The sequence below is a fragment of the Lasioglossum baleicum genome, chromosome 10 (genome assembly GCF_051020765.1).
Source record: "Lasioglossum baleicum chromosome 10, iyLasBale1, whole genome shotgun sequence".
In the NCBI taxonomy this organism is placed as follows: Eukaryota; Metazoa; Arthropoda; class Insecta; order Hymenoptera; family Halictidae; genus Lasioglossum; species Lasioglossum baleicum.
The window spans coordinates 16,265,626-16,277,767 of record NC_134938.1 but is presented as its reverse complement, the minus strand read 5'-3'; the positions used below and the strand labels follow the sequence as shown (position 1 = coordinate 16,277,767).

General features: G+C 37.9%; 1 protein-coding gene across 6 annotated transcripts in view; it reads left to right on the top strand.

Annotated features, from left to right (window-relative positions):
* The window catches only part of LOC143212970 (metabotropic glutamate receptor 8), a 47,249-nt gene extending 35,888 nt beyond the window's left edge, over positions 1-11,361 (top strand). For 4 of the 6 annotated variants that reach the window (XM_076432336.1, XM_076432337.1, XM_076432341.1 and 1 more), the window contains 10 exons: positions 833-987; positions 1,690-1,938; positions 2,650-2,805; positions 2,927-3,053; positions 3,242-3,353; positions 4,299-4,522; positions 4,984-5,264; positions 6,224-6,528; positions 8,086-8,214; positions 9,935-11,361. In XM_076432336.1, coding sequence (XP_076288451.1) covers positions 833-987; positions 1,690-1,938; positions 2,650-2,805; positions 2,927-3,053; positions 3,242-3,353; positions 4,299-4,522; positions 4,984-5,264; positions 6,224-6,528; positions 8,086-8,214; positions 9,935-10,135 — 1,939 coding nt within the window. In that variant the 3' untranslated portion in view covers positions 10,136-11,361. The remainder of the gene's footprint in view (positions 1-832; positions 988-1,689; positions 1,939-2,649; positions 2,806-2,926; positions 3,054-3,241; positions 3,354-4,298; positions 4,523-4,983; positions 5,265-6,223; positions 6,529-8,085; positions 8,215-9,934) is intronic. The other 2 variants (XM_076432338.1, XM_076432342.1) reach the window with 2 other exon arrangements.
* Positions 11,362-12,142: the final 781 nt, after the last annotated feature.

The following is a 12,142-nucleotide window of genomic DNA, read 5'->3' as shown; positions in this document are numbered from 1 at the left end:
CGTGATTCCAAACTCTTGGCCGGTAGTGCAGGTATTTGTTAAAATACAAATGAAATAGTTTCGCAAGATGCGTTACAACGTCACGCGTCGTGTCATGTTGCGTCATGCGTCAGTCAGACGTATCTACTACATACCTACTGAACGCTGTGCGCTGACGCGATGGTCATTTCTCATGTCGCGCAACGTAATTAAAACCGTTAAATCGCGCAATTATGTCACTGTGCACTACTACTGCATTTTTAGTTGTTACCTTTATGCAAAGACACTTGTTCGAAGCATTTACAGGTGCTTAGAACAGCTTTGTTTAACATAAAAAGATTAATAAACCGCTACACGTTCAGAGGGTATGTATTACGTATTATGTATTCTGGTTTTCGTAGCCGTTCTTTCACCAATCTTTACGATTTTTCCCACAGAAGTATTGATCAGATTTTAGGGTAAACTTTTCCTTGCGCAATTAGAAATTTTTGCCTTTCTTCTGTAAATTTTTACCTTTCTCCTATATTATCGAGTTTCGATCCTAGAGGATCAATGGTTCGAAAGTTATAGTGAATGTTTAAAGTTGAACGATTTCCAGTGTTTTTTTCAGCACGTATTTACTATGGGTAGTTGGAATACACAAAATTACTTTTTTCCAAGCAAAAATAATAAAAATTACATCGATTATATATTTTGAGAAACATGTGCAGACTGTTGTCGTGATTTCAGTCCTTCCGTGATTCTCTCTATTCAGGAAGAAGTTTGTTACATTTATGGTTTTATTTTATTAGTACTAACAATAGTGTTGCTTTTCCTATAGAGGACAAGATGACACGACACGTTTTTCTTACAGAAAACTCCTTCAAGCAACTGTAAGAGCCAACCGCACAGGCCATTTTATGTGGGTGGGAAGTGATTCATGGGGTGCAAAAGTATATCCGGTGAGGCATCAAGAGTTTGCGGCAGAGGGTGCAATTACAATTTTACCTTTTCGAACATCCCTTGAAGGTGTGTAAAATATCGATGATATTTTTTCTAGTCACATCCGAAAACGAACGATGGTTCACCCGTTGCCGTATTTAGACGAGCCAGACTCGCGATGAAGGATTCTAACAAAGTCTAACAAACACGAATGTTATGCGTTTTATTTTAGATGAAATAAGATTTGATTAATTTGTAATCAAAATTTAAAAAAAAATATACCTTTTCGTTTCCCTTCTACGACATTTTTGTGCATAAAGACGTTTTAATCGCAAGGGGTTAATTATGTTGTGCATTTATGCGTTGTGCAATTATGAGTGCAATATGTAAAAATATGTATAGGAGAATTTTCAAGAAATATGTCGTATAATAATAAAGCAACTTCATTTGTTACCGAATCTAATTATAAATCAAACTACAGTTAACTAAAGGCATTTGCTCAAATTACCTGTAGAAAGTCAACGTTTATAATTATAATAATATAAACGCCAACAATAATCGATCGATGGCAACTCAACCATTTCACTTTTTAAATTTTCATGAATTTTTGATGTTGTTTTGCATTCAGGATTGCTTTTCAAAATTGCATTTCATTCTGAAATGATTTTCTCTCCAATCTTCTGTTGCTTACAGTCGACAGTAGTGAAAATATTTATTTTCCATAAATACTCGCAGTCTACATACTATTCTTATTCAACTGACTAATTTGACAAAAACTCCCAACTTTAGATTTCGACAATTATTATTTAAACCTTCGCCCGAGAGTGGATAACGAATGTGACGGGCAGACTGAGAATAACATACCACATAAACAATTACCCGGAAAAATGGTGAATTGTCGGAACGTTTGGTTTCGTGAATTTTGGTCCCAGCATCACAAATGCAGTTTCAGCGCGAATTTATCAGAAGGAACAACTCGTTGCACCGGTATCGAGGAACTAACTAATTACGAGCAGGAAGGTTTGGTACCATTTGTAGGTAAGTATCATTAGTTTTTGTACGCGGTAGCAGAGTGAAGGGCACGGTAGGGGCCCCTCGTCAAAATTACGAGTTCTAATACTTTTATTTCTTTGGGTATGTATTACTGGAAAAATGGCCCAAAATTTGGATAGACACAAACTTGTTATGTTTATAAAATAACGTGAAATAGTTACATATTTCTAGAGCTCCGTAATTTCTTGATAATGCATGCGATGGGGTTTTTCAGTAGTGAAAAGCACTAGATAAAAGATCAATCTGGACCGCGACCGCCCTGGAAGGCCTTATTTTCACGTTTACGAGTCGTAATTTGTTGTATGCTTCCGAATAATGCAAATTACGCATCGTAAACGATAAGATAGGACTTTTGATCGCGGCCTAGATCGATCTTTTATCTAGTGTTTTTGACTAATGAAAAACCCCATCTTTGTATTATCGAGAAATGAGAACGCGCATTCCGCACCCTTGCAATATCCTGGAAAAACGAGTTTACCCCCTTAACGAAACCGTGGAGAACATTTTAGTAAAGGAAAAAGTTATACATATTTAAAATCACCTTGGGAATTATCCTTTTTAAGGAAATGCAACATTTTTGGGACAGCCTGTAGAACATGCTATATCTTATTCTAGGAGATAATTGTTCATTATTAACGAAACTTGCAGAATTCAATAAAGTATTATTATATAATATACATCTTTAATTTGACTCAGTTGATGCGGTTTATGCGATGGCACATGGTGTACACAATTTAATTGAGGAAGAGTGTGTGAATGGTTTTGGTGCAATACATTATTTATGTGAAAAACTGCGGCCAGCTCCGGACGGACACCACCTCCTTCAACATATTCGAAACGTTAGCTTTATCGGTAAATACTTACTCTGTTATGTATTAATGTAACTATAATTTTTGTATTCATTGCGATTTACTTGCGCTTATACTTGTCGTTAATACAGAACCAATCTTGATTCGATAAAACTGTCGCTTAGGTCGCCAAGGCACAGAAATTAAGTTTAAAGCAGATGGAGACGCGTATGGATTTTACAACATATATCAGTACCAAAGGAATGAAGACGGCACTTTCGATTATGTTCGCATCGGCACATGGAGAGAAGTGTAAGTACATTTCCGCAGTCTAAAATTAGGCAGACTGTCTGGACATGATCGAGTATGTTGCAAATTTTATTTGTACTGTTCGAAATGAAACTGGTTAATAACACTGTCCAACAAATTTCAATAACAAGCACTTTCTAACGGTTCATTTTTGACAACATGAACATTGACATATGAAATGTCTTATTTAGATTACATCTTGATATCAATATGACAAGATGGACATTGGGAGCTGGAGAAGCGTATATTCCTCGAAGTCTATGCAGCGACAACTGTCCATTAGGTCATGTCCGTAATTTCCAGGTAAGTAAATATTACATATTGAAACATTTAAAACTATTGAATGGATTATAGCACGGTAACGAGAATCTTAAAACCTTTCCGAAATTCGGAAGCATGTTTTGTTGTCTACGACAGTGTCGCCAGAATAAGACTTGTCTCCCACTCTACCCCCTTTACATCGCTGTCTTTTTCTACATCCGGCGCAGTCACAAAAAAATGGTAGAACCACAGAGGATCTAAGAAACAGCTTGTAACAATATAATTTTTCATAATAAGAATAATATAAAACAAAGAAATATTTCAAGTCTTATTTACAGTCATTCTTCGATCGAAGTCCCAACATCCGTGTTTTGAACATGGACTTGAATAGCGTAGGGAGGCTATTTTTTTATGACTGCGTCTACCGCGCCGAGACTTCAATTGACGAGCCGAACATAGAGAAGGACAGAATGAAATAGGATCGCGTGGCCGAAGCGTGTCGCCGTCGCCGGCACAGTTTAATCGACGATGAAAGTTTCGAACGCAACGAAGAAAAGTGTATGGGAAAGAAAGAGACGCGAACAGTCGACGTCGCCGGCACAGTTCAAAGGCCCGCGTTGTCGCTGTCCTTCCTTGCTCCCGAAACTTTCACAGTCGATTAAACCACTAAATACAGTTGAAATTATATCGTGTTTGGTGTCATTTTAATCAGAGAAACGCCAGGAATAAGCTAGTAAAAGTCCCATAAACCAATAATGAAAATTAAGAAATTTGAGAATTCGATTCTCTTGAGTCAATGTTGTGGTGTTCACACCGATATACCCGAACCGAGATCAATCCACGCCCTACGGCGCGGCGCGGCGCAGCGTTGGCCGGCAGTGGAGTGAGTAGGCACTGGACTTCGATAGCACAGGCGACCCAGGACTTCGATTGAAGAATTACTGTAATGAGCGATGAACGTCTTAAAACGCGCAATACAATTTACAGGATGCCTGTTGCTGGAATTGCGTCGCATGTCGAGAAGATTCATACGTTTTCAACGACACTTGTCGTAGCTGCGGCCCAGGATATGCACCAGACGAGACTTTGACACATTGCGTGAAACTCACAGCCGAAGTTATTCCTTGGTCCAGTCCGTGGGCATTGGTACCATTAATATTTGCCTCCATCGGCATACTCAGCACTTTGTTCACCACGATCGTTTTCATTCGGTAGGTTTCTACATACAGTATGTACTTTATTATTGTATGTACAGGGTGTCACAAAATTATACAGGGTGAGGCGCTAAAAACAGTCCACCTGAATAACTCGGCTGCAATTGGTATTAAGAAGAAATGCATCAGATGGAACTTGCTTGGTTTCGAGGGGGCATTAATCAGATGTTAGTAGCTTTTTTGTAGGTGGACGCGTAAAGGACATACGAAGGTCACCTTCATTTTTTTGAATGGAATGGTATGTTTTTTTTATGTACTATCGGGTAGAGCCTTTAGCAGCCGAGTTATTCAGGTGGCCTGTTTCTAGCGCCTCACCCTGTATGTCGCGGCCCCAGCATAGCGCATCATTTCTATGCATAAGAAACCGCTAATAATTATAATTCGGCGACATCTGAAAACAATTACGCGTGACCACTCAAGAAATGGATTAATTTTTTTCATATAAAATTATGTTGCAGTTACAATCGTACTCCCGTAATTATGGCATCTGGACGCGAATTGTGTTACGTACTGCTCGCAGGAATTCTATCGTGCTACGGTATGAGTTTTGTGATATTAAGCAAGCCAACAACATGGAATTGTACATATTTGAGAATCGGTTTGGGTCTGTGTTTAAGCATTTGCTATAGCGCGATATTGACTAAAACAAATCGAATATCGCGCATTTTCAATCAGGAAACAAAGAGTATAAAAAGACCTCCTTACACGTCACCTAGGAGCCAAGTTGTGATTGCAATTGGTGAGTTTACAATTTTCAAAGGCATCTACGTATGTACATATGTGTATATATATTATACAATACATATAATTAAGAGAGCTGCTCGTTTAAACTACATACCTTCTTTTTCACATAGAAATAAGACTATATTGTTGAATGCTTTTCAATTCTCTAAATATTATTACGTTTAAAAATATTTTCAAATGATTTCTCGCAATGAATATATTTCCATATACACATAAACGTTTTTCTACGATTTTCGTTTAACCCTGCGTTAAGACGCGACCATTTTTAGCAGCATGATCAGGCACGTAGGAAACATGTGTCATTCATTTTAAACGGTGCATTTATTCAGTTTTACTGGAAAGCAATATATGAAAAAATATTTATTGGACAGTGGTGCCCGGGTCTATTTTTGCCAAAAGTAAAATCGTTCAAACTGTGAATATTCCTAAGCATCGTTAACTATATGCATAATTCTAGAAAGTTAAGCATATTATTAAGCATTATTAAGCATTATTTTACATTTGGTGTGTTCCGTAAGTGTGTTAGTACCATTGAACATTTATCAATTAATTCTTTTCTTTATCAGTTTGATACTCTTTCTTTGCCCACTGAGGTGAGGCTCCGCTGAGCTCGAAGTCTAACATAATTATTAGAGGAAGAGTGGGGATGAGATTTTATTTGATTCGAGTTTCTTCAAATTCGTCTACAAACTAATTTTTCTAGCCTTACAGAGAGATTGAAGTCGTTTGGTCCGTTGATTCGTAAAAAAGTTATTCTGATTTAAAGTGTGTGTGTGTGTGTGTGTGTGTGTGTGTGTGTGTGTGTATGAACCTAACTGTATATTTCGTTTGATATATATATGTATATATATATGTAGTAGCGAAATACAGCTGATGACACATGTCACCCACGCGCTTAACGCCGGGTTAAAGCCTTGATCTTGATATCATATTATGTAATTCCCGTTTTTATAGGGATCACTGCAGTGCAATTAGTAGGTGCTATCGTGTGGCTCATTATCGAACCACCAGACACCACGGAAATTCATCCCTATCCACTATCAGCGGTACTCACATGCCGTGTTTCGACATTCTCTCTGATGATGTCCCTCGTCTATAACATGTTCCTAATACTCATGTGTACTTTGTACGCGTTCAAAACACGAAAAATACCGGAGAACTTCAACGAAGCTAAATACATTGGTTTTACAATGTATTCGACCTGCATCGTATGGTTAGCTTTTGTGCCGATCTATTTTGGCTCAAATAATGACTACAAGGTCCGCGTTTATAAGTATAAATTATATTAATCACTTTTTGACACGCGCGATACACGATGCCACGTAACATAAATAATAATAATAATTTAGAATGGCTTGCTATTACTCTCTCTTGTAGTCCAGTCAACGAAAAGTTGTAGAGGGAAATGGAAGGAACACAATTTTTAACTTTGATTGGACTAGTGAGGAGGTAAACATACTAAAAGTCCCCACTCCTAGAAGGTGGGCGGAGTGCAGGGGGGCACGTAGAAGGTCCTCTTTTTCGGTTTTCCGCGTATATTGCGGAAACTATGCGTCCTAGCGGTAAGACCATTCCATACAAAATTAAAACTGAGAACATGTGCTACAAGATTGATTCAATTCAGTTTTTCGCTATCTCGCATAGTTTCCGAGATATCCGCGCTCAAAGTTCACTAATTGTGCTGAAGCGAGTCAAATCTCCTCACTAGTCCAAACAAAGTCCCAAAGTTAAAAATTGTGTTCCTTCCGTTTCCCTCTACACCCCCCTTATGAACATTCATTGAGTGGACTATTGTGAAAGAATACAACACCATGAAAGACCTGGCTGCAAAGGGTTATTGTTACGGCAGTGTTTATTAATATTTATATTTAAGTAATTCAAAATGGAGATTTAAAAATCTTCTTTAACCTAATAATTCCAAACGAAATAATTATTCTACATTACTGAACTATGGTGACTATTGAAAGTTCACGATTGAAATCGCTATTGTTGTTGAAAGATCTATTAAGAAATCCTTAGCCATAGACTTCCAAAAATTATGAAATAATCGCCGGTAAATACGTAATGAGTTAAAAACTCACCATTGTCTGAACTTGAAACGTTATAAACGATGAAACCACACACACAAATCATCAAAATAAACTAAAATTATGACTTGTGTATATACAGGGTGTTTGCGAAATCGTGCCCCTCCCACTCGTTTTCTCTCGTGCTCCGTTTACAAGTCACGCTTACAAGTGGGTTCCCCTTCCATACGTCCGAGCAAGGTCACTGCTCCGACCCTGCTCATGAGCAGGGGAGAACGTCGATTTGACCCATTGTGTGCCATAGTGAATAGTGCATCGAAATCGTCTAACGCGTCTGACCATGATCAACCAATTCTACTTTGTGCATACATATGTACTAAACTACTAAAGCACGCGAACCTGGCGGAACTCTAACCTCGATTTTCTCGAAAACGAGCTGCTAAATGAAAAAAATGTTATTCCTTCTTTTCGACTTATTTTTGTATGTAGAATCATAACCTTCCCGGTTGTACTACGATTTCGCAACCACCCTGTACAAATATATTATATTATACATAGGTATGTGTATATACATATATATGTACATGTACATATATGTATACATATAATACCTACATAAATCACGAACATTTGTGGCACATGTCGACTCATACATAATTCATAAATAGCTGTTTTTCTCTTCATTTATTTAACACATAGCATATATTCTTCATACAAAGTAAATATGTTCGTTTTAAAAATAACAAATGTTTTCTGAAAAATAGGAAATACATGATGTCGACTTTGCAGGTACAGATAGCAAGTATGTGTATGTGCATCAACATCTCTGCATCGGTAGCCCTCGGTTGCCTCTTCACACCGAAAGTATATTTAGTACTGTTTCAACCATATAAAAATGTTCGACCTGGTCATTCCAATGTAAGTAGAAATTTTTAATATATAAAGAAAGCTAATACACAATAATGACGGAACGGTTAAACTCTGTAACTTGGGTAGATTTTGGCGAGAAAATGCGAAAAATCCAAGTTTCGATCGTAAGAGATCAGTGGTTCAAAATTTACGAGTGTTTCAAGTTTTTGATAGGTACGGGCGCCGCCATATTGGTATGTATTCATCGTCAGACAGCGGCGCGCGACGGAATTGACCGTTACATACCAACATGGCAGCGGTTTTACCCGTCAAAAACACTGAAAAACGCTCAACTTTCAAACTTGAAACACTCATAAGTTATGAGTGTATAATATGTATACATATGTATACATATTATAGGATATGTACTCATTCAAATTAAGGGATATCGATTCGAGCTACTATACATATACTAGCTTCCAGGTAATAGCTATTATACATATGGGAAATTATATCGATAATATCTCGTAAACTATTAGATTTATATGTAATATATGAAGGTTAATACCTTTCTACGCAGAATTTTGTGCTTCATCCGAGTTCGAGCAAAAATATTGGACATTCTATTAAAAAAAACTGAAGGTGACTTCATATCTTGATATTAGGTCAATCGGAAAGTTCCGTCCGTTTAGCGTCCAGTAGCCATAGCTCGAACTGTCGTTAACTATAACGTCTAAAGTATAACGTTAACTTTTTAGTTTGGCCATCTTTCAATAAAATTCAATACATAACAATATACGCTTGCATCAGTAACATCGTTTTTTTCTACAATGAAAATTTAATCTTTTTCTTCAATTGGAATAAAACTGCAGCTGAAGCTCATCGAATGATTGTAGACGTTTATGGCGATAATGCTGTTTCCGATAAAACATGTAGAGAATGGTTTCGACGCTTTAAAAATGGTGTATTACTGTGAAGGACAAAGAGCGTTTTTGACGGCCATGAGTATTCGAAGACGAAGAATTGCAGGCATTGGTGGATAAAGATCCATGTCAAACGCAAAAACAAATTGCAGGAACGTTAAATTGTGCTCAATCTGTCATTTCCGATCGTTTAAAAGCCTTGGGGAAGGTCTACAAGGAAGGAAAGAGGGTCCCATATAAAAACTCAAGCCAAGAGACATTGAAAAGCGAAAAACCATCTGCAAAATTCTGCTTGCGAAACGTCACAAAAGTTGTCAAAGAAACGTTAGAAGCACTTCGCTGGGAAATGCCACCCCATGCGGCTTATTCGCCAGACTGTGCCACTTCTGACTATCACTTGTTTCGATCGATGGCACACGCACTTGCTGAGGAACGATTTAATTCTTACGAAGATGTCGAAAAATGAATCCCTGACTGGATAACCTCCAAAGATGACTGATTCTTTCGTCGCGGAATTCGCTTGCTGCCCGAAAGATGGGTAAAAGTCATCGCTAACGATGGACAATATTTTGATTAATGTACTTTCTCATTTTGTTTCTTACATAAAGCTCTACTTTTTGTCAAACAACGGACGGAACTTTTCGATTGACCTGATAAAAAATCGAAGTAACAAAAATCAGATTGCAGCACTGTATAGTATGTCCCCCTGAAAACCATACAACATTTGTTTGAACATAGTTTTTGTACAACAAATAACTTACGAGTTATTTGAGATCGTCACGTTACGAGACTTACACCGAATATGCAGAATTATTTCATAGCTTATCTTTCATTTTGATTAGGAGAGCAAATAATGATTGTTTCAGACCGGTGTACTGCAAAGCGGTAACCGTGCTGCGTACAGTATGCGATTTACTGGTGGTCGCAGCCAAACAATGCAGAGCATGACCTCTTGTTCTCGCAGTAGTCCGCCGCCATCGCGTCCTGGCCAGGACGAGATGAAACACGCGAACGGTGAGACACAGGCACTGGCGAGCCCATCCGTCGAGGAGACCTCGGTTAGCTAGGTCTCTCTCATACACCTCCCTCCCTGTCCAGAGTGTCAGGAGAGAAATCGTGATGAGATCGCGGTGGAGGTGTATAACGATAACAAAGAAGAGCGAAAACTCTCCACAGTCGACGAAGTGTCGGAATCGAGGGACGTTTCTAGTCCATCTGTTTTCAACGATCATTGCCGAAATCGAAGTCGCAAAACGATTTCCAGCGATTCTGATCAGGTGATCGATGTGTTTTATTAAACTTTCAATAATGTATAATAAAACACAAAGTACAAACTCTGACAATCAGTTTCTGATCGGATGATCTCGTATGACAGTAGAACTAAGTGTTTAGTTGTTCATTTATCATTTCAATATACTGTTCGCTATTCATTTGTCCTTTTATAAATTTGATTTCTGTTTTACCCCAATATCGGATATCGGCCCAAATTATCACACAGCCGCCTCCCATTTGGCGACGGCTTCAAAATTGCTGTTCTTCGTTCAAATCATGATAGCCTACGTCGTCTGGACCATCCAAATTAAATCTTTTCTCGTCAGTAAATATGATTCTTTGCCGCTTTGTCCTCATATTTATATGCTTTTCGGCAAATTGTAAGCGGAACGCTTTATGCTCCATCTTTGACCAAGGTTTTTTCTGCAATTCTCTTCGGGCAAAGTGCTTGCATTTTTGTAAAACATAACGTACATTCTTTCCGTTAGTGTTTACGCTTAGTGGGTTCCCCTTCCATACGTCCGAGCTAGGTCACTGCTCTGAGAGCGCACGGGAGCAGCTTGGGAGCACGGGAGCCGCTCTGACAATGAGACCAAAGAGCTGTGCATGCCCGAGTTAAACACTTGCCACAGGCGCTTCATACCTTCGTTATGGCACTGATATTCGGTACATTGCACGTACAGGCATGTCAAAATATGTTGACATATTAAAATATTCATTTTCTTCAGTTTAATGTACCAAATGAGGAAAAATAGATGATGTGCTATCTTTTCCTTCCGGAGTGTAGTGAAAGATACCGAACTGAATTTCGTTCGAGTACACATCCCTTTTATACTGCAAAAAAATCTATAACATGTGCTTGTATGTATAAATAAGATTTTCTAATTGTTATTTTTATAATTGTGTTTCGAGTCGGGCGATCCAGACCGTAAGGTGCGCGTGGGAACGATCAGTTGCATCTTCGACAAAGTGGTATCTCATAAGATGGATGTTAACATGTTGACCAATGAAGATCAGACTTTCCATATTTACAGCGATTCGCCAACATTCTCCGATTATTCATCGTAACTTGCGACATTTAATTGTTAGAACGGACGTAAAATAATGTGTTAAATACCAGTGACTCGTTTCGATTCGCATTTATCTTCGGAAATACGTTTCGTACGAAGCTGGACAAATTGTTATATAAAAGAAACCAAAGAACCTAGTGAACGAAAAAACAATTCGAAATGTGCAATATCTTGATTTCAACAGCGTTGCAGGTACAGCTACATTTCCTTTTAGTTTAATTCGTTTTCACGTTTTGATAACTGCAGAGTTTACTACCATACGAGAACACCATCGCTACATCACCATTACACGAATTGAATAGTAATTTTTATAATATTAAAATTGGAGGATCTTTGATGCTCGAGACTAAAGAACGACGAACTCTGTTAGTTCCTTGTGCCCCACTTAAAAGTAGCGAGTACAGTCGCACTAACCCTTTTACTCGCCGCAGCAACTGTGAAAGGGTTAAAATCTTGTTATAACAATATGCAATCAAAATTCGCTATGGGTATATCAAATGTCTTTGTTGATCTTTTTATGTATTCTTTATATTAGTATATATACATACTATATGAAATATATATATATAGCGAGTGCGTCTCAGGAAATATGCAAAATTGATGAAATTGAACATACAGAAATGATATACATTTATTTAAGTAGAGTCATGAAACACAAAGTGTATTAGAAATAGGTGTACGAAGTTTAGAAGCGTACGCAATTTATCCCTAGAATGAAGGAAGATAATACGA